At 41.5% G+C, this 23,359-nt stretch overlaps 1 protein-coding gene across 5 annotated transcripts in view; it reads left to right on the forward strand.

Annotated features, from left to right (window-relative positions):
* The first annotated feature begins 10,618 nt into the window (after positions 1-10,618).
* ATL2 (atlastin GTPase 2) overlaps positions 10,619-23,359 on the forward strand; it is a 76,003-nt gene continuing 63,262 nt past the window's right edge. For 2 of the 5 annotated variants that reach the window (XR_006354812.1, XM_043984215.1), the window contains exon 1: positions 10,832-11,046. Coding sequence is in view for 3 of the 5 variants with exons in the window: in XM_043984215.1 (XP_043840150.1) it covers positions 10,908-11,046 (139 nt within the window). In the remaining 2 variants the exon portion in view is untranslated. Of the gene's footprint in view, positions 10,746-10,831; positions 11,047-23,359 lie in introns of those variants that run through there. The other 3 variants (XM_043984219.1, XM_043984214.1, XM_043984217.1) reach the window with 3 other exon arrangements.

Consider the following 23,359-nt stretch of genomic DNA (forward strand, 5'->3'; position numbering starts at 1 on the left):
TTTCTGTCAAAGTTCTTTATAACATTGTTGTTGTTGCATAAAGTTTTCTTCTCAATTGGTTCATTTCACTCGCAAAAGTTCAAGTGTCATATAAGACTTTCCAGCTTTCTCTGAAATTGTTGCCTTTATCATTTTTATGGCACAATAAAGTGTTCCATTATATTAATATACTATGATTTGTTTGCTATTTCCTGGTTGATAGATACCCCTTAGTGTTTGTTTGTTTGTTTGAATAACACAAAAAGAGCTCCTACAAATACTTTTGTATATATGGTTCTTTTTCTTGTTTCTTTGATGTTTTTTTTGTGGGTTTTATGCCTAGTAGAGGTATCTCTCAATTAAAGAGTATGCACAGTTTAGTGACTTTTAAGGACATGAACTACTTTCCAGAATGCTCCCTTGATAATTTCATTTACTTCTACAACCTCAATGATTACATTTATGTAGATGACTGCCAAATCTCTGTTTCTAATCCTGAACTCTCTCTTCTGAGCCCTAGGCCTATATTTCCAGTTGTCATAGTATATCTCTACCTTGATTTCCCATGATATCTTAAATGTAATCTGTTCAAAACTGAAGACTTTATCCCATGACCCTGCCAAACCTGAAGTCCTTTTGCCTTCAGTTTTTATGTCTGTGGCCTTATTCTTCCCATTTCCTTAACTTTAATCAGTTACTAGGTCTTATCAAATATAACACTATAACTTCTGTTTGCTCTGCCCCTCTTTTTTATTTCCATTACCACCCCCCTGGTTTAGGCCCCCTTTACCACCTGGAAACCACTGACATATCCTTCATACCTTCATTGTCTTCCCACTCCAACCCATTCTTCATACCACTGCTAGAATAATCTTCCTTATGTATAGATTTGGATATATAACCCATTTGCTCAAAAATCTTCAATAGTTTTCTATTGTTGTTTAATTGATTAGTCATGTCCAACTCTTCATGGCCCCATTTGGTTTTTTGCAAAGATACTGGAATAGTTTGGCATTTCCTTCTCAAAGGCTCTCTACTGCCTCCTGAATAAAGTTCAGACTTCTTTAAAGTCCTGCCATTTAATTACCTCTTCAACTTAGCCTCACTCTTCCAGTATTATCTCATCTTTCTCCCCCATAAGAAATATAAAGACCAATCAAACAGGATAATTCTCTGGATTCTCAAAGAACATTGAATTCTTTTGCCTCTATGACTGCTCATGGGGTCAAAGTAACACTGGAGCTGGACAGTGAATGATGAATGAATAGGATTCCAATAAGGAGAGACTGGAATTAAAGGGGGGGGAGAGACTCTGGTGGAAGAGATAATACAAAGTAAGGCTGAATTGGGAAAGCACAGGACTTGTTCAAGGAACAATCCTATTTGTTTGGAATGTAAGGTATGTATAGGACAGTAGTAGAAGATAAGGACAAAGAGATAGGTTGAGGACAAATTGTGGATGATCCTGAATGCCAAAGGAAAGAAGTTAACTTTAAATTGGCATGGAAGTCAATGAAAAAAAAACCCCAATAAAACCAGGGTTTTTGTGCCAGGGAGTATTAGATTAATCTGACTGTTATATGAATGGAGTAGAGTGGAGAAAGAATGGAGGTGGACCAACCTGATTGCAATATTCTAGCTCAGAAGGTAATGAGGGACTATGCCAGGGTGGTAGTAAAAGTGAAAAGGGAGGGACAGAATTGATAGGACTTGACTACTGGTTGCTTTTGAAGAGCAAAGGCAAGGAAGGAATCAAAGATTTAGGTCCCGAGTAACTGGCAATATGGCAGTGCTATTAACAGAAATAATAAATTCAGAAAGAGGAACTCATTTTGAGAGGTTTGGTGCTAGGAACACGAGTCTGGCTATAGACATTGAATGGGAAATTCCAAAGGGACATCATAGTGGGGAAATTTAGCAGAGTTGAAAACAACTGGAGCTTGGAAGAGAAGGAGGAGTTCCATAAATGGATTGGGGAGACAACTGCATAAAGATGATAGTAGAAGACACAGAAGTAGATGCAATAATAAAGGAAAGAGTACATGGAGAGACAAGAAAAGAAAGCCAAGTTAGAACTTTGTGGAATACCTATGTTTAAGGGTAAAACAGAAGAATCCTCAAGGGAGATTGATTAAAGTGGTCAGAGAGATAGGAGAAGAACTGTAGCACTGAAATTTCATGAAAGCTGAGAGTTTTCAAAAGGATGTGTTAAATGTGACAGAAAAGTGAAGGAAACTAAGGTTTGTGGAAAGATCTTTGAATCTGGCAATTAGATAATTGTTGGTGACCTTGGGGAGCCAAGATGGCTGAGTGCAGGCATCAACCCAGTTGAACTCCCAATATTCTCCTCCAAACAACTTTAAAATGAAGCCTCAAATCAAATTTTGGAGTAGTGGAACTAACAAAAGATCCGAGTGAGACTTCTGTCTAGCCTAAGAAAACTTAGGAGATATCTATTTGGGGTATACAGAGGCCCCAGTAGCATCAGCAGTGGAGATTGGAGGCTGTGGCAGCAGCTTTGGGAGCTCTCAGCTCAGAGACAGTAGGGTCTTCAGACAACTGGTTAAACCCTTTGCTGGCAATGGATTCAGTGGACACTGATTGGCAACTCTATTTCCTGGAAGCAACCCTGGGTCACAATTTCAAGATGAAGAGGCATGCTTGCGGTTGGTCACTCAAGCAAGGGCCTTGGTTGCAATTTCAAGGCAGAGAGGAGTGCTAGCACTTGTGACCACAGAAGAGCAGGGTAAAGACCAGAGCACAGACCAGGAGAGCTACCAGTCATTGACCACCTATCTCCTGGATTAAACCACTTTGGAAGCATTAAAAACTTGCAGACTCCCAGAACTAGCTCTGAAAACAGCAGCATGAAAAAACCTGAAGCTTGGGGCAGTGCCTCCCCACTCCCGATGAACAGAATCCAAATTTAATATAAAGTTTAAAGATGGACTGAGACATCAACAGGAGACTGCTCTCAGCCAATCAACTTGAAGAATCTCCCATTTCTGGGAGGAGGACAGGAAGTAGGAAGCTGAGGCTGGTGGGGGGGATCTTGTTCTTTTGGTTTGAGACATCAGCTTGGTGGCAGGACTTCACGTGGGCTGTTAGGAAACCTAGGATTTCCATGATATAAGGAATCTGTTCTCAATCTTTCTTTTCTTTACTATCTTACATCTTTTAATAAACCCTTAAAAGTCTAAACTCTTGGTGAATTTATCAGTGATTTTAGCCAGTTCCCCCCCCCCCCAAATTGGGGGGAACAGATTAGAACCCACATTTAGATGTTTAAACAGCACACCTGACATCTTGGATCCATAAGGTAAAAAAGAAATTGAAAGAATCCATTGATCACCTTGTGAAAGAGATTCCAAAATGATAGCTCCCACAAATATTAGAACCAAATTCCACAGTTCCCAGGTCAAAAAGATAATATTGCAAGCAGCTAGAAAGAAATCATTCAAATATTGTTAGAATCACACAAGATTTAGCAGCTTCCACATTAAAGGAACAGAGGCCTTAGAATATGATATTCCAGAAAGCAAAGGAACTAGGAGTACAACCATGAATAACCTACCCATCAAAACTTACCATAATCCTTCTGGGAAAAAATGTATATTTAATGAAATAGAGGACTTTCAAGCATTCCTGATGAAAAGACAAGGGCTGAATAGAAAATTTGACAAACATAAGACTCAAGAGAAGCATAAAAAGGGAAACATGAAAGAGTAATCAAAGGGGACTCAAAAAAGTTAAATTGTTTACATTCCTATGTGGGAAAATGATACTTGTAACTCCTAAGAACTTTCTCATTATTTAGGCCGACAGAATACACATAGAGAACATGGGGATGAGTTAATTATATTGGGATGATTCTTCCCTCCTCCCCCCTGTCCCCCTTGCCAAATGAAAGAGTAAAAAAGAGGAATGCATTGGGAGAACAGGGAAGGGAGAGGTAGATTGGGAAAACTGTTCTCATATAAAAGAGGCATGCAAATAAGGGCTTATGCAGTGGAGGGGGAAATGGAGGGGTGGTAAGCAGTGCATAAACCTCTCTCGTCAGAATTGGTTCAAATAGTGACATATATATATATATATATATATATATATATATATATATATATATATATGTGTGTGTGTGTGTGTGTGTGTGTGTGTGTATGTGTGTGTATATGTGTGTGTACGTATGTATATTTATATATATGCACACAAACTGTAAGAATTAATTGTGATTTGGGGGACCCCATCTTTGGCTAAAATTAGAAAGCCTCAGGCAAACCCCGAATGGCTCCCTCCCCCCTCCCCGCACGCCCTGGCTTCCTCTGCCCAGGGGGGGTATGCACAGAAAACCCGTGCCCCAGCTGGCCTTGGGTGCTGCCCCTAGGGTGTCAACAAATTAGCTTAGGGTGTGTGGGTGGTCATTCCGGGTTTCCTGTGAGAGAAGGGATTTTATTCTGGGGAGGGGGTAGAGGAAAGAGGAGGAGGAGATGAGAAGAGAGAGAGAGAGAGAGAGAGAGAGAGAGAGAGAGAGAGAGAGAGAGAGAGAAAAGAGTTCACAATGGCAGGTGAGAGAGTTAAAACACGGACTTGCAGGGGGATAGAGAGAGAGTTAAGTGTGAAGCAGGTGAGTTTACAGATGGTATTTCCTGCTTTTCTTTGTCCTTATTTTTTCCCATCAATAAACCCTGTTCTTTTGTTGTTGTTTTTTTGAAAGAGGCTTTTTAATCTCATTTCTTATCAGTCTGGGAGAAGCAGTTGGGGAGGGGACAGGGGGCTTAACAAACCTGGGGGATCTTTTAAAACCCCCCTTACAACACACACACACACACACACACACACACACTTATGTATATATGTATATACACTCAGTTGAGTATAGAAATCTGACTCCATAGGGAAATAGGAGAGGAAGGGGATAAGAGATATGGGGAGGTGTGATAAAAGAGAGGGCAGATTAAGTGAAGCAGTGATAAGAAACAAAACAGGGGTGGTGGGGCGGGGCAGCTAGGTGTCACAGTGGATAAAGCACCGGTCCTGGACTCAGGAGGACCTGAGTTCAAATCTAGCCTCAGACACTTGACACTTACTAGCTGTGTGACCCTGAGCAAGTCACTTAACCCTCATTGTCCCAGAAAAAACCGAAAAGAAACAAAACAGGCTTTTGAGGAGGAATCAGATAAAAAGAGAGAGAGTAAGACAGATAGAAGAAAATAAAATAGAGGGAAATACATACTTAGTAATCATAACTATGAACATGAATAGGATAAGTTCACCCATAAAATGGAAGCAGAAAGCAGATTAGAACCAGAATCCTACAATGTTATTGACAAGAGACACACTTGAAATGGAAACACACGCAGAGAATTAATATAAAACGCTGAAGCAGAATCTATTGTGCTTTAGCTGAAGCAAAAATGGCAGGAGTAGCAATCATGATCTCAGACAAAGCAAGAGCAAAGATAGACAATTAAAAGATAGTGAACAAGTGCAAGGCACAGGGGATGTGGACAGGAAAACCAAAATTCAGTTGGGGGTCTGGGGCTAATAATTAAGATCTTCATATACATTATCCCTTTTGATACTCACCACCTGTGAGATTTACCATAGACAATGACATAATATTAAAATTTTTAAAGTAAGTTCTCTAAAAAAAGTGTCATTTCTCAAGTACATAGGGAACCAAGTCAAACTTATAAAAATAAAAGGCATTCCCCAATTGGTAAATGGTCAAAAGATATAACAGCCAGTTTTCAGAAGAAGAAATCAAAGCTATCAGTAGGTATATAAAAATGCTCTAAATTACTATCAACTAGAGAAATTATGTGGTACCTGCTCACACCTACTAGAAATGACAAATGCTGGAGGGATAGGTACACTAATAAACTTTTGGGGGAGTTATGAATTAACTCAATCATTCTATAGAACAATTTGAAACTGTGCCCAAATGGCTTTAAAACTCCATATACCCTTTCACCAAGTAATACCAATTCTATATCTGTACCCCAAAGAGATCAGAGGAAAAGGAAAAGGACCTATATGCACAAAAATATTTATAGCATCTCTTTTTGTGGTGGTAAAGAATTGGAAATTGAGGGAACACTCATCAATTGGGGAATAGCTGAACAAGTTGTGGCATATGATTGTGATGGAATGAGTATTATGTGCTAGAAGAAATGATAAGGAGTGGTTTCATAAAAAACCCAAACAAACCATGAGAAGACATATATAAACAGATGTACAATAAGGTGAGAATAATTGGGAGATCACTATGTACAGTAACAGCAATATTGTAATGATGATCAGCTGTCAAAGACTTGGATGTGCTGATCGATACAATGATCCAAGACAATTCCAAAGTACTTAGGTTGAAAAAATGCCACCTGGGCAGCTAGGTGGTGCAGTGGATAAAGCACCGGCCTTAGATTCAGGAGGACCTGAGTTCAAATCTGGCCTCAGACACTTGACACTTACTAGCTGTGTGGCCCTATGCAAGTCACTTAACCCTCATTACCCTGCAAAAAAAAAAAAAAAAAGAAAAAAAGAAAAAATGCCATCTACCTCCAGAGAGAGAACTGATGAACTCTTAGTGCAAACTGAAGTATAACTTTCTCACTTTATTTTATTTTTTGCAATGTGGCTAATATGGCAATAGGTTTTGCATGATTTCACAAGCATAATGGATGCCAGTTTGCTTAGGTAGGGAGAGAATCTGGAACTAAAAATTTAAAAAGAATGCTAAAATAAATAAATAAATAAATAATGAATCTACTTTGAAAAATTGTTGGTGGCTTTAAAAAAGCAATTCTGTTTACAGATGCTGACAGAAGTCATACTGCAAGGTGGGTGAGAAAATAGAAGCATATAATTTAGGGGTATAAAGTAAGTTTAAACAATTAATTGTGTAAGGTAAAAAAAGGGGAGGGAGGGAGGATGAAAGAGAGGAGGGAGAGAGACAGAGACAGAAAGAGAAAGAGAGAGAGACAGACAGAGACAAGGAGACAGAGACAAAGCTTCAAGGCAAATAAGGTCAAGGGAAGATTTTTACATCCCTATTGCAAATGAGAGAATATTAAGTATTCAGTATATACTAGGCCCTGGGGTAGATACATAGACATAAAAGACATGGTTCTTGTCCTCAGGACGTTTATAATCTTATTGATTTAAGTATATTGTGCTCCCAACCTATTCTTGGCTTAGCAACGGTGAGGGTGGAGAACCCAATTATAATAAGTTTACTGTATTGTGAAAATTTTCTTGCCTTGATACTGATATCTTCTCAAGCCAGTGGAAGGAAGGAAGGAGAGAAGGGAAAGGAAAAGGGGGAGAGGGAGTAAAGGAAGAACAGAGAAAGAAAAAAGGGAATGGAAAAGAGACTGAGGGAGGTAAGGAAAGAAAGAAGAGAATGAGGGGGGGCGGCTCGGTGGCGCAGTGGATAAATCACCGGCCCTGGATTCAGGAGTACCTGAGTTCAAATCCGGCCTCAGATGCTTGACACTTACTAGCAAGTCACTTAACGCCCATTGCCCCGCAAAAAAAAAAAAGAAGAGAATGAGGGAAGAAGGAAAAAGGGAAAGGGGAGAGAGGGAGGGAAGGAAAGAAGAGAGGATGAAAAAGGGAAGGGAAAAGAGAGGGAGAGAAGGAAAGAATGAAGAGAGAGATGGAAGAAGGAAAGGGCAAAGGGAGAGAAGGAGGGAAGGAAGGAAAGAAGAAAGTAAAGAAGAAAAGGAGGGAGGTAGAGAAGGAAAGGAAGGAAAGATGAGACAATTAAATCTTGTCATAAGCAGGTTGTGGTTTGGGTAGCCTAGGATAACTATCTTGACCAAGGGAGAGGAATTAGATTTATCCCACTTGGCCCTTGGTGGAAATTACAAAAAGGTCAATTTAGGCTTAGGCTTGATGTATAGACACACTTAATAGCAATAAGAACTGTCTAAGAGTGGACTGCTCTTTCACTGGATGCCTCGAAGCAAAGGCTGGGTATCTGCTTTCCAGGCATTTTGTAGAAGGGATCCTTGTGCATCTTTGGGTTAGATGTTATGTCCACAAGGTCCCTTCCAACTCTGAAATTCTGTGATTCTATGAAAACATATACAGGATCTCTGGGGATACAAGAGTTCACAGTGAGGAAAGTGGAAATGAAAAAACAAACAACTCCAACAACCAAAAAACCAAAACCAGTGCTTCCAGATTCTTTAATCAAAGGACTATTGAATTGCTTCCTCTTCTTTAATTAAAGTATGGATGATTTCTTCTATTGAGTCTGTCTCTATAGAGACAGACAACAGCTACAATCAACCAATCAATTAATATTTACTAAATATCCACTGTGTCGGGCATTGTACTAAGCACTGGAGACACAAAAAGAAGCAAAGGACAGTCCCTGTCCTCAAAGAACTTATCATTTAATAGGGGAGGCAACATGCAAACAAATATATAAAAGAGAAGCTATATACAGGAAAATTAATATATATACAAAGGATATTTATATATTATATGAACATAATATATAATAAATATTATTTATATACATGTGTAAACATTAATATATGTACACATTTATACAAAGGAAGCTATTTCCAAGAAATAATTATTAGAGGGAAGGCACTAGAATTAGGAGGGGTTGGGAAAGTCTTCCTGTAAAAGATGGGATTTAAGTTGGTACTAAAAGGAATCCAAGGAAGTCAGTAGGCAGAGTTGAGGAGAGCTTTCTGGGCTTGGGGGGCAGCCAGAGCCTTAACCGGGCTAAGGATTAAGGGAGAGAGGGAGGGAAAGAAGAAAAGAAGAGACTTGACATACCTAGGGTATATATCAACAAAAGTTGATATACCTCCCTGAGGCCAACTGCTATGGATGAATCAGCCTTTTTGAACTTAGCTAAGTTTGTCCTTCTAAGACAAACATCCAGTCTGTTCATCTAGTGGAGGCTATCCTTATAACCATTCGGATTTTGGAGCCACATGAAGGGACTATATGGGAACACTGGTGGTGTTTTTGTTAGAGGGTGGGGAAACCTGCCCTTGGAATGTGAATTCTAGTCTAATTACTGATGTGGCAAAAGCCAGAAGCATTGTGGTTTAATTTTTTAAAAATGCAAAAAGGACACAGAAGTCCCTCTCATTAAGGTCTACATGCATACTCTTCCCTAAAAGAGGAGGACTGTTCTTCGAGGGGAGGTTGATCTACCTAAAGATTCCTAAGATTGATTCACAAGAAAGTAGCAGCCACCTCCTTGCTGCCTTGGTATGTGGAAGTATGGGAGCTGGTGAATAATGTTAGGAGGTGGTGGAAAGATGGGGAAGAAGTTAGGGGAGGGAAACAGCAAGGACAGAAAATGCCAGAGGGTGATGAAAAACATTGCTGTAAGGGAGTAAAAAGGGAATAGTGTGAGTGTAAGCAATAATAGATAATTGAGTTACAGGTAGAAGAAGGAGGGTAAAGGAAGGAGGTGAAGAATCAGCTTGAGGGAAAAGGCATGAATCAGCCAGTCAACAAGCATTTATTAAACACCTACTATATGCAGGGGCATCCTACTAATCAATGGGGATACAAAAGAAGGTAAAAGACAATTAGTGGTCTCAAGGAGTTATCACTAAGGAAGGAACAACATGTACACAACTATGTAGAAAAATACTATTTTCAAGATGTATTGGAGATAATCAACAGTGGGAAAACACTAAAAGCAAGAGGGTTGGAAACCCTTTTGTAAATTTAAAATTAGTCAAATTAAGAAGGCTCGGGCAACTTTCTTGTAGAAGGTGGAATTTTAGCAGAGACTCGAGGGAAGAAAAATAAATCAGATTGAAGAAGAGCTTGATGGTACAGTGGATAGAGAATTCCTGGAGTCAGGAAGACGGGAGTTCAAATTCAGCTGTGTGAGCCTGGGCATGTGATTTCGTCTGTTTACATCTGATGGGAATAACAGCATTTACCTCCCAGAGTCATTTTGAGGATCAAATGAAATAACTATAAATGGCTTGGCACATAGTAGGTGCTATATAAATGTTGCTATCATAATATGATAATAATCATGTCAAAATGCAAGTTGATTCACTTATTAAGCTATCCTGTGCCAGGCATTGTGCTTAGCAATTGAGGATAGAAGGGTAAACATCATCGACCTTTTTATACAGCGCCGTCTTTATGGTTCACAAACTGTTTTCTCTCCAACCTGTTAGGGCAGGTGATATAAGCATCACCCCCACTTTACAGATGCAAAAATTGAAGTGTCACAGCTAGTCCAGGTATCCCGATTTCAAGTCCTTGACTCTTTCCACTAAAAAGAGACTCATGTGGGGGCGGGGAAGTACAGGGCGAGGAAAGAGGCATCTATTCCGGAGTGTGCTGGCAAATGTTTAACCACCTGCTTTCCGGGTGAAAAACGTACCCACGATACACTTTGACATGCATTATTGACATTTTCTCGACCACTTTTTTTTCCCCGAGTCTAGACAAGCGACAAAACAACAAACTAAGCCTAGATTTGTCACGTTAGCCGGATTTCCGAGGGGGTAAAAGCTCCTGCTGGGAATTTAACAACCGGCTCAGAACACGCTCTCCCTTGCATCTCTCAGGACGGGTGGCTCAGCAGCAGCAGCAGCAGCAGCGGACATTTGTTTACAAAGTGCGCTCGCGTCCTTGAGCTCACGTGTTCGGGCTACTTGGCCACCATTGGCCAAGGCCCGAGCCCCGGGAGGGAAGACGCAGGTCGCCAAGCCGTATCCCCACTGCCCACCCGGCATAGGGATGACCGTGAGGCGGAGCGGCAGGAGGTGGGTGCGGGTGCGAGCCGGCTGCGGGCGGGGGACGTGAGGGGCGGGGCTAGGCACGGGCGGCGCTAGGACCCGGCGCCCGCCCCCTCCGGCTCCCGGGAGGTTGATAAAGCGGCGGCGGCGTTTGACGTCAGCGGGGAGTTAATTTTAAATCGGTACAAGATGGCGGAGGGGGACGCGGCAGCGCGGAGGCAGCAGCAGCAGCGCCCGCCCCAGGAGCTGCGGCGGCGGCGGCGGGGGCGGCCTCGGAGCGGAGATTCGGCGGTCCAGGACAACCACGTCTCGTCCCCGTCCTCGCTAGGTAGGGGCCGGGCCGCGCCGGGTTCTCGTCCTCTGGGGCTCCCCGCGGCCGTGCCCTCCCGCCCGCCCGCCCGCCCGCCTGCCTGCCCGCTCGCCCGCGCCTAGGCCGCTGCCGGAGCGAATGGGAGCGGGCGCGCGCGCGTGGGGCCGGCCCGGCCTGCCCCGGAGGGGGCCGGGGGGGCCGTCCTTGACCGTTCCCACGGAGGGGGGGGTGCCGTAGGGGGCGGGGTGGGGGGCACCTTTCGTGCGCGGACGCACTCCGGGGAAGGGGGCAAGCGGGCAACCCCGGGGAGCCGGGGCCGGGCCAGGAGGCCCCTCCTCCAGAATCCCCCGTGGGGGCTTTCCGCGGGGTGGAAGTTCGGGGGTCGCCGTCCGACTCCGCCCGCGCGTGCCTTCGGCCGGGCTGCGGTGGGGGGGGGGGAGCAGCAGGGGGGACCAGGGGCGGGAAGGGGGGCGCGATCCGGAGGAGAAGGGACGAGCCCCCCGGGCCCGTTGGACGAACGTAAGCGCGTCTGGTACATGCCCAAAGCCCGGCTCCTTCCTCCTCTCCTTCGTCCTCCTCCAGGACCCGCGGGCGGCGGCCGCCAAGTGTTAGGTGTCCCTTAGGCTAATAACACCCCTATTTTTAGGAGAAGAGCATTTGGCCTGTCAGGGCGGCGTCCAGGGGACGCAAACTCCTGCCGTCACCCAAAGTTCTCCGGGTCCTTTGCCACAATGAGTCTCCCACCCGCTAATTGGGCTTGGACCCGACCGGAGCCGACAGTCACTGGGAACCTCTCGCCTTGACATAACTTTCCCTCGTTTGTCCTGAGATTTCTCTTTGGAACTTCCTTCCACTCTAGACAGTTGTTGGGCTTCAATTCGTGTTAGAAGTTGGTGGGAATTATTTTATATAAAACCCCAAGTAGCCCGTGACTTCTTGTTAGTGACGTTAAATTCTCTGCTCCTTCATTGTAAAAAATGAGCCTGATTATAGTAGCCCTGTACCTGTTAATGTAGAGAGTAAATTCTTTTTCCACCAGTGGGGGGGAAAATGAGCCCAAGTATCCCTGTACATATTGTTAGAGAGATTACTTCCCCTCCCCCCCCCCCCCGGTAAAAAAAAATCTATATATGAGAATTTAAAAATGCCTGTCAACAAAAATACCTGAAACATTATAACCGATGCTTCCAGTGTTATTCGCAGGATTAAGAAAACTACTTTTTATCAAAGTATACACTAGAGGGTAAGAAGTTTTAGTTATTAGCTATGAGTTATTATTAGTGTTACTCCCAGCATTAGGAAAACTTTTTAGGTATACCAGAATAGTAAGAATTTTTAGCTTTTAGCCGTTCTTTTGAGCAATTGGCTATTATTAGTGTTATTCCTAGCATTAAGAAAACTTATTTGCGAAGGTATACTAGTGTTAAGAATTTTTAGCTATTAACTTATTTTGAGCAATTAGTTATTATCAGTGTTATTCCCAGCATTAGGAAAACTTCTGTTTGCTAAAGTATGCTAGAGTGTTAAGAATTTTTTGAGCTGCTAGCAATAATTATTTGTGTTATTTCCAGCACTGGGAAAACATGCAGTCTTTGCTAAGATGTACTGGAGTATAAAACTCTTTAGGTGTGATATCTTTTACCGGGATTATTTAAAACCCTCAGAAAATAACTCCTCTTAAATAATAAAGTACTAAGTTATTTTAAAAACTAGTTATTTTGAATAATTTCTATATAAATCTTTATGTTAGAAATCTTCCCACTTGACAGTATGCTTAGGATAATTTAACTTCTTGACTACTTACTGAAGTTAAATTGGCCTTCACTGAAATCCTGCTTTGATGCCTCCCTGTGGCATGGAAGTGTCTGAAAGGAGATTTTTGGAGGGTGTGCCCGAAGACCTACCAAACCTGAAAAGCTTCCAGTTTGTGGCTGATTGTCATTGGAGAACTAGGCTAGATGAGTCTCCGGAGTAGCCTGAAAGTTGTTGGCTCCTAGGTAAAACTTTTTTTCAAGCTGTTGTAGCAACTCATGAAGAGTTAGGAGGCTAATTCATGGAAGGGATGTGATCGAAATAGGATGTAGCATTCACAGAAATGGAGTCATAGATCTCTGTAGAGGTAGGTGTTGTTAATTCATTGCCAATTATGAAAAATAAGTATTTGATGGTGGTGCCTTTATAGTAAGTCACCTCCTCTTGTTCTGCTTTTAAAATTCTGTTTGCATTCATTCAGTGAGCAGTGTCGGGCTTACCTGTGCTAGGCATTGTGTGAAGTCCTAGGGAGACAAAAGTGAATACAAGTAACATACTTTATATTGGAAGGATGCATCATGAACTCAGTTAAGTAGTTAAAAATACACACAAAGTTGTTCTGGGGGCTGCAAAGTCACTAGCAGGGGATGGGGTTGTCAAGATAGGCCTCTTGTGGCAGGTGGCAGTTGAGCTGAGCCTTGAAAGGAAGTTGGGATTCTGAGAGGCAGATGTGAGGAGGGAGGCATGAGGGTTAGAGTAAGCCAGCCAGTTTGGCAGGAAGGTAGGGTATAAAGGAACCATAAGCTTGCAAAGGTAGACCAGAGCTCTTCTGAAGGGTTTTAAATGTCATGGAGGGTTTCATTTTTTTTTTTAATCCTAGAAATAAAAGGGAGCCAGTGGCACAACTTGAGCTAAAGTTTATGTTTTTGGTTTTTTGTAGAGGCATTTTTGGTGGTGCAGTAGATAAGTGCCGTGGCCTTGACATCAGGAAGACCTAGATTCAAATGTGGCCTTAGACACTTACTAGCTGTGTGATGGAGGGCAAGTCACTTAACTTCTGTCTGTCTCAGTTTCCTCAACTTTAAATTGGAGATAACAACAGCAGCTACCTGGCAGGGCTGTTAGGATCAGATGAGTTGTTTGTAAAGTGTTTATTTAGCACAGTTCTTGGCACACAGTAGGCATGCATAAGTATTAATTGTTTATTTCCTTCTCTTCCCCTTCTTTCTGCTTAACAGTTGTTTCCAGTGTAAAAAGAACAGTGTCTATCATTTTTCATGTTTTTCTTAGCTATGAACTTGAAACCAGTTAATCCAGGTTGTTGGAGTGTATAAAGTAGTATATAAAGCAAGATTTTTTGAGTCATTTCAATCATGTTCAACTCTCTGACACCCCATGTGGGCTTTTCTTGGCAGAAGTGGTTTGGCATTTCCTTCTCCAGCTCATTTTACAGATGAGGAAACTGAGGCAAACAGGGTTAAGTGACTTGCCCAGGGTCACACAGCTAGTGTCTGAGGTCAGATTTGAACTCATGTCCTCCTGATTCCAGGATTGGAACTCTATCCACTGAGCCACCTCAGAACAAGACTAAATATTAACTATTCCTCACATACAACACTCCAGCTTTCCTCTCCATGCCTTTGTGTTAGTAATCTCTTGACTGGAATTAACTTTCTTCTTGCCTATTCCTGTCCTCCTTACCTGTCTCCCCTTATAATTCCTAGCTTTCTTCAGGGCTTAGCTCAGACATCACCTTCTATGTGAAACCTTTCCTGATTTTATGTTCTTCCCCACAAGTGTCTCCTCCCTTTGTCTGTTTGTTATATAGCTGTGTGTATTTGTTGCCTTCTGGAAAATGTGGTAAATTCACAGCTTTGGTATTCTCAAAACTGAGGACATTACTTGTTGACTATTAAGGTCTTAGTAAAGGAGCCCAAGAGGGCCTCATAGATGTAAGATTGATTTGTGGCTGTGCCTTGTCAAAAAATTTTTTTACCTCCTCTAAAGCTTAATAGAGTTTTCTTCACACCTATTAGACTCAGTTAGCTTTATTGAATGAATCAAGTGCATGAACTTAGGTGTATATTTTGGCTGCCGTGTTCCTCAGATGAGGTGTTATATGGAAGTTATCATTAGTGATTTGGGGGGGGGGAGTTTTCAAAGGAAGACCTTAATCACCCTAGAAATATATGATGTTTTATTAAATGTACTTTTGTACTTTTAAACTTGTTTCAGAGTATCATCAAAACAACATGTAATTTTAAAATAAATTTATAGAGTACATTTTTGGCCTTCTTTGGAATGAAATACTTGGGGTTGGGGGAAATGGGTGTTGCCTAGTAAAGAGACACAGCCTTTTTCAGTGAAAAAGATTAGTGGTGGAAAAAACTTTGGTTCTATGGTTAGATAACCTACATCTGTTTTTGGAATTCTATTTAGTTGAATCCAGTATAGGGCCTTGGAGTCAGGAAAGCCTGTATTTAAGTTCTGCTTAGTAGTTGAGGGACCCTAGGCATGTCAGTTAACCTCTTCAGGCCACAGGCAGTGAACTTTCTAAGTCAACAAGCATTTATTAAGTGCCTACTGTGTGCCAGTTACATAAGATGGGGATACAAAGAAAGGCAAAATCACTATCTGCTCTCAAGGGACTCGGTCTAATGGTGGAGACAACCTGCAAACAACTATGTACATACAGGGTAAATTGGAAACCTTCTCAGAGGGCAGGCACCAAGATTTAGGAGGACTGGGAAAGTCTTCTTGAAGAAAGCAGGACTTTGGCTGAGACTACAAATGACATTTGCATTGGTAGAGGGAGTTTTTCATACTCAGGTCTTCCACCAATGAAATCATAGTCCTAGGCTCCTCCCCCAATGCTGATAGGTATATTTCTTCCTAATGTGTAGAATACTTTCTTCACAGCAGCCCTGAGGTCACAGGAATAGGGAATAGAAGTGTTAACAAATTCCAGTTTTATAGATGAGGAAACTCAAGTGCATAGAGGGATGTTGAGGTTTACACAGCTGTCTATGCCAGTAAATGTTGGAACTAGGACTCAAACCCAGAGAACTTATTTTGAGGGTTTTTCTAGTGGCTCCAATATATTTTTTACATAGTTTAAAACATTTTTCAAAATATGCCCATATGTCTGATACCCCTTGGGCTAAGATAACACTTAAAAGGAACTAGAAAACCGCTGACTAGTTGAATGCTCTGGGAATTCAAGGTCGTATTTCTTTTAAAAGCATTAGACTAAGCAGTGAATGAAAATGAATGAAAAGGCAATTATTAACTTGCAATGTGCGAGCCACTGTGGTAGATCTTGGAAATACCAATAAAAAAATGGCTTGCATTCTAATTAGAGGTGGTGGTGGGGAATGAAACACATAGGGGAAAAGAATGAGAGTTTGGGTTTGGGGAGGCCTGTGATTCTGAGTACAACCACCTGGCAATTGATTTTTTTTCACCTTTTCTGGTAGCAGTAGTAGCTGCATTAATTACTGTTTCAGAGTAAATGGATTCTGATCTGGGGCCGGGGTGGGGGTAGGAGGGGAGGAGTGTTGGAATAGGTGCCAGGATGGCTCCTGGTGGATGGTCTGAGGCTAGCTAGATATAGTGGGTTGGAGTTTTCATTCACTCATCCATCAATCAAGATTAACTTCATCAGGATGGGTAGGGGGCTTGGTCTCTGGAGATATGGGTCTAGAAGGTCACCATTTCTGGTGGTAAAATAGTAGAGGCAGATAATATCATTTACCTGTGAACCTTAATCATCTTCCAGAAGTTTTCTCTTTTCCCCTTGTCAACGCCTGCTTTAGTCTCTAAAGTTACTTAAATTCTTTATCATTTCGCCCTTCATGTTGTATCAGACTTTGGCATGGGTATAAGTACATCCTCCTTCCTTCAGTCAAGCTGAGATAGATTCACCTGTGATTAAAAGAGTATAAGAACATAGAAATGTTGACCAGTCTTCTCTCCCTGATTCAGCCTTCTGTACTGGTTTCATCTCTCATCTTGTCTAGTTGCATCCTTTCCCTGTAGGTTGATTAAATCCTGTCAAATCAAGTGGAACCAGGGGTTGTGCTAATGAATTCCTACTTTCTGAAACCTGTTTTTCTCCTCAGGAATATAGTAACACATAACTCTTCATGACAACATTCTTTTTTTTTTTTTGACAGTAAATTCCAACTTTATTAATTTTTGACATAAGGAAACAAGCAAGGTAATCAAATGGGTTATTGTCATGACAACATTCTTTGGGTAAGGGCAATATTTAAGACAAAGAAGAAAGAAAAGTTAGAGAAAAGGGAGGACATATAAAGTTGTTTGGGCTTTGGGATCCAAAGCCCCAAATTTAGGGGGTGGAAAAGAAATTTAATTGCTATAAATTTAGTTTCTTTTCTGTGTTATGGGTTGTTGTGATACTGCATTAGACTGTAGCAATATGATTTAAAAAAGGATTTATTAAGGACCTCTGTGCCAGGCACTGGGCTAGACCCTTTTCAGTTGCTATTTTGGCCCACCAGCATATTCTTGAGGAGGAAGAGGTTTCAGAAATTAGAAAATTTCATTCATTAGTACAGCCCTTTTCTTTCCCACTTGATCGACAAGGTTTAGTCAATCCAGAGAGTAAGGATGAGGCTGGTTGGGAATGGAGGTAAAACCAAGTGCTGGTAGAGATCATCGATTTATTTTCTTGAATTTCTGCTGGTAGAATAATATATATCTGATTTTACATTTTTGGCTTTTCAGATTTAGTCTAGGATTTCTTTTGTAGTAAAGTGAAGATTTCAACTTAAATAAGGAAGTATGTAAAATTAGAATGTCTGTTCTGATCTTGTATAGGAGAAATAGACTCACTTTTAATTCTTCTTCACTACCTTACCCACATTCGCAACATCTAGTTACTAAGAAATTGAAATTTGAGTTTGTGCAGGTAAATTCTAAACCTATGATAAATTTGCACCTTCACTATTACAATTCACTATTACATTATATAGTGTGCAACCCCATCTCCCTAGTTCCTTAGGCTCACAAGCCAGAAGTTATCCTGGACTCCTCTTTTATCTGTTGCCCCATTCGCTGACACCCTTCTTTGTCCCCCCCCTCCCCAATCTATTGCCAAGGTTTGTAGATTTCACATTTGCAACCTCTCTCCAATAAGCCCCTTTCTCTCCTCTGATACTTCTGACACTCTAGGGTAGACCCTTGTCACCTCATGCCTGAATTACCAAAATAGCCAACTGATAGGTCTGCCTGTCTCAAATCTCTCCCCACTACAAGCCATTCTCCATTCAGCCACTGAAGTAATTTTCCAAAAATGCAGGATTGATCACATCACCCCCTTACTCAATAAATTCCAGTGGCTCCCTGTTGCCTCTAGGAACAAATATAAAATGCTCTCTTTGGCATTCAAAGCCCTTCCTAACCTAGCCCCTTCCTACCTTTCCAGTCTTCTTACACCTTACCCCTCAACATAGCCTCTTTGATTGAGTGACACTGGCCTTTAAGCTGTTCCGTGAAAAAAATAATTCATCTCTCTGCTGTGGGCATTTTCTCTTGCTGTCCCCATGCCTGGAATGCTCTCCCTCCTTTCCTTTGATTAATGAATAATATGTCTGTTTTACAAATGAGGAAACTGAGGTTCAGAGACAGTAAGTGATGTTTTAAACTCACATAGATGCCAAATGGCAGATAAAGGATTTGAATCCCAGGGCTTCTGGCATCTAAGTCCAGCACTCCATCCAATCACTGTACCTAGTGTCTATCAAGGACAGAGTACACTCTAGTTCTCAGAACGTAGTCCTCAGTGGAAGAGATGAGGAGTTTCAGTATTCTGCATTAGTGGCTTCTTGTGTGTAGAATACATTTCTGCTGCCAAAAATTGGCTTCTTATGTCTCTGATATGGATAGTTCATTTGGAATAGATAGAGTCTGATGCACTTATATGAGAAAGAAGCAGTCTGCTTTGGACAATGGAGATGGCTCAGGACTGCTGAGCTCAGGAACCTGGGGCAGAGCACTCGCTTCCTCCTTTTCCCTATTAAACCACTAGACCTTTTTATCCAGGAAGCAAACAATAGGAAATGCAACCTGTTAGCCCATTCTGAAGGGGCTGTAGCCCCTGCCTGTTCAACAGCCAGTTACTGAAGACTGGAAAATAAAGTTCTTATTACCAGAGTCTTTGGCATCAACTTGTGGTTCAAAGCACGGATCGGTACATTTGATCTGTGGAACTGACATTAAAGAAGGTGCATCACTAGCTTTTCAGCTGTAGACCAAAGACCATGAGTTCTTTCCATCTGACTTGGTGTTGAAACCTTTCTGTGTGTTGTCCCCTCCATTTGAATGTGAACTTGAGAGTAGGGACTATTTTTACTCTTTGTATCTCCAATGTTTTGCACAATACTTTGTGCATACTAAGTGCTTAATAAATGCTTATTCATTAATCCTTAATCTTTCCTTAACCTTACAACCCTTAACCTTCTTCATCCTCATCCTGACCTCCAGTCCTTTCATATCTAGTTCACAGCCATATCACTTTTGTTGGGTTGTTTCAGCAGTCTTCTCCAGTCTGCCTGCTTCAAGTTTTCCCACTCCAATCCATTTTCCACACAAGCTGCCAGAGTGATTTTTCTAAAGATTAGTTGTGACCATGTGAGCTCCAGGACTCCTTGGTTTGACATTTAAAGCTCTTCAAAACTTGGTCTCTTCCTACCTTTCCAAACTACTTAGATCCTTCAACCTTCCATTCACTCTGTGATCTATTTATTTATACTTGCCTACTTGAAGTTGCTTCCCCCCATTCCCCACTTTCTTGTCTCTGTGTTTTTGCATTGACTGTTTCCTCGACTGGAATACTTTGTCCCCCATCACCACCATTTTCTTCTTGGCTTCTTTCAAAACTCAGCTCAGGTTCTGTGTTTTCCCTCCCTCTCTCCCTTTCTTCTCCCAACTGCTAGGCCCTTCTCCCATATTATCTTTCACCTATTCTGTATATCTCTTATTACCTATTATTTATATGTTATCTCTGCCATACAGAAACTATTTTTGCCTTTTCTTTTATCCAGTGCTCGGTACAGTGTCTAGCCAATTAGTAAACACTAAATATGTTTTGACTGACTGATTCTGGGCCTTAGTTCCTTATCAGGGGATTGGACTAAAAGACTCCAGGAGGCCCTTCTAATCCAAAATGTTTGTTGGTGGTGGTGATGGCTTAAAGTGTGGTTAGACCAAAAACAAAAAGTCAAGAATATCAAGGGAAATAATGAAAAAAATGCACAGGAAGGTGGGCTAGCTGTACCAAATCTGGAACTTTACTATAAAGTGGCAGTCATCAAAATTATCTGGTACTGGCTAAGAAATAGAGTGGAGGATCAATGGAATAGGCTAGGCACAGGAGACACAGTAGTAAATGACATTAGTAATGTAGTGTTTGATAAACCCAAAGACTCCAGCTTCTGGGATAGGAACTCAGTATTTGATGAAAACTGCTGGGAAAACTGGAAGATAGTATGGCAGAAATTAGGCATAGACCAACATCTGACACCTTATACTAAAATAAGGTCAAAATGGGTACATGATTTAGACATAAGAGGTGATGCTATAGGTAAATTAGGAGAAGAAGGAATAGTCTACCTTTCAGATCTTTGGAAAGGAGAGCAGTTTATGACCAAACAAGAGATAGAGAATATTATGAAATGCAAAATGGATAATTTTGATTACATTAAGTTAAAAAGTTTTTGTACAGACAGAAGCAGTGCATCCAAAATTAGAAGGGAGGCAGAAAGCTGGGAAACAATTTTTATGGCCAGTACTTCTGATAAAGGCCTCATTTCTAAAATATATAGGGAACTAAATCAAATTTATAAGAATCTAAGACATTCCCCAATTGAGGATATGAACAGGCAGTTTTCTGATGAAGAAATCAAAGCTATCTATTCCCATATGAAAAAATGCTCTAAATCACTATTAATTAGAGAGATGCAAATTAAAACAACTCTGAGGTACCACCTGACACCTATCAGATTGGCTAATATGACAAAAAAGGAAAATAATAAATGTTGGAGAAGCTGTGGGAAAATTGGAACACTAATGCATTGTTGGTGGAGCTGTGAACTGATCTACCCATTCTGGAGAGCACTATGCCCAAAGGGCTATAAAGCTTTGCATACCCTTTGACCCAGAAATACCACTATTATGTCTTTTTCCCAAGGAGATCATAGAAAAGGGAAAAGGACCCACATGTTCAAAAATATTTATAGCTGCTCTTTTTGTGGTGACAAGGAATTGGAAATTGAGGGGTTGTCCATCAGTTGGGGAATGGCTGAACAAGTTGTGGTATATAAATGTAATGGAATTCTATTGTGCTGCGAGTAACGATGATCAGGAGATGTTCAGAGAAACCTGGAAGGACTTGCATGAACTGATGATAAGTGAGATGAGCAGAACCAGAAGAACATTATACACAGTATCATCAACATTATGTGTTAATCAACTGTGATAGACTGAATTCTTCTCACCACTACAATGGTACAAGAAAGTTCTAGGGGACTCCTGATGGAAAAGGCTCTCCAAATCCAGGAAAAAAACAAAAAAAACAAAAAACTGTGGAATATGGATGCTGATTGAACCATACTATTTCTTTTGTTTTTGATGCTGTTGTTTTTCTTTTCTTTTTTTTTTAAATTTTTTTTTTTTAGTGAGGCAATTGGGGTTAAGTGACTTGCCCAGGGTCACACAGCTAGTAAGTGTTAAGTGTCTGAGGCCAGATTTGAACTCAGGTACTCCTGACTCCAGGCCCGGTGTTCTATCCAGTGCACCATCTAGCTGCCCCTGCTGTTTTTCTATTTTGAGGTTTTTCCTTATTACTCTGATTCTTCTCTTATAGCATGACTGATGCAGAAATATGTTTCATGTTGTTATGTATGTGTGTGTGTGTGTGTGTGTGTGTGTGTGTGTGTGTGTGTGTATTTATAACCTGTATTGGATTGCTTGCTCTCTGGGGGAGGAGGGGAGGGAGGGAGAAAAATTTGAAATTGGAAATCTTATGTAAACAAATGCTGAAAGCTATCTTTACATGTAACAGGAAAATAATAAAATACTTTTATTAAAAAAAAATTAAATAAATTTATGTTCCTGGGGGGAAAAAGTGTGGTTAGACCTATCCACATTGAATGTAAAGAGTAAGAGTTAGAAGAAATTTCAGAAACCATTTTGTCCAACTTGTTTGTCCTTCGTTCTAGAAGAGGATAAATGACATTAGGAAAGTGATGTCTTGAATTGGAAGTGAATTGGATTTAAGTGAGGCAGGACTTTGCAAGGTCACCAGCACCACTGTCTCCTCTAAAGCCACCTGGGTCCAATGGCAAGACATAGGTTAGGATGACTGGTATGGTCCAGGGTGCAGTGAGAGACTTTGGCCTTTTTAAGCTACAGTCTTTTCCAGTTCTCAGTTTGCCTGAGGCAACACCCAAAAGCAAAGAATGGCCTCTTTTACCTAGTCAAAAAAAAAAAATCTATCTGGTAGGGGAGGACCCTCAGAGTTCCTGACCAGAACTGAAATAATTGCTATTTGCACTCACTCGGAACCTTCAAAACCCAAATGATGAACCACAAAAGCTTGGGCTGGGACTTATTTTTGGCCATTCAGTGAGAGCCAGAGTGATTTGGGTTTAAGGCATACTCAAGTGGCTGCATTTGAAACTCAAGGGGCCTTACCAAAGCCTGGTTTTTCCAGAGCTCTATTTCAAGAAATCCATTTTCCTTTGGGCAGAGCACCCACATATAAGTGCCTGATTCCTCATGTGGACAGGAAGGAAGGGAAGGAAGCAAGGAAAGAAGGAGCAAGCAAGCATTGCCTCATTGGAACTGGCCAGTTGGGTCCCCGGTGGAGCAGCTACTACTACTACTTACAGATTTTGTTCTTCATTCTCGAAGAGGACCAACGACCTCAGGAAGCTGATGTCTTGACTTGTAAGTGAATTGGATTTAAGTAAGGCAGGGCTTTGCAAAGGCCCTAGCCTCACTCTCTCCTTCAGATCCACCTGGGTCCAGTGGCAACACATAAATAAGGATAACTGGTGATGGTCCCCTGTCCAACTCATATTACATAAGGATTCCTTCACCAATGTGAGAGGTAATGTGGCATGGTGGATAGAAAGCCAGGAACTAGGAAGCTAGGAACACTTGCATACAGGTCCTCCACTTATGGCACATACAAGTACTTGTAATCCTGGGCTTAGCCTCTTGGTACTCCAAGCACCTCTGATATCCTAAGACTCAGACTTGCCATTGGTAGCTGGAGTTTTTTCACCTAGGAATTCCCTATACCAATGAAGAGCAGGCTCCATACCTATCTGTGTCTGTGGTACATGGATCAAACTTTTGCTTGATCATTTCAAGTGAGGTGGGAGTCTTCTGCCTCCTCCTCTAACTAATTTTACTTGGAGAAAGCTCTCTTATCTGCTTTCTGGGGCCAGCAGAACAAGGTTTATCTCTCTTTCTCGTGAACATGGCCTCATATCTCTTACTTTTCCAATGTAACCCCCACACAGCTACCTGAGTGATTTTTCCAAAGCAC

This window comes from Dromiciops gliroides, chromosome 2 (assembly GCF_019393635.1).
Source record: "Dromiciops gliroides isolate mDroGli1 chromosome 2, mDroGli1.pri, whole genome shotgun sequence".
NCBI lineage: Eukaryota > Metazoa > Chordata > Mammalia > Microbiotheria > Microbiotheriidae > Dromiciops > Dromiciops gliroides.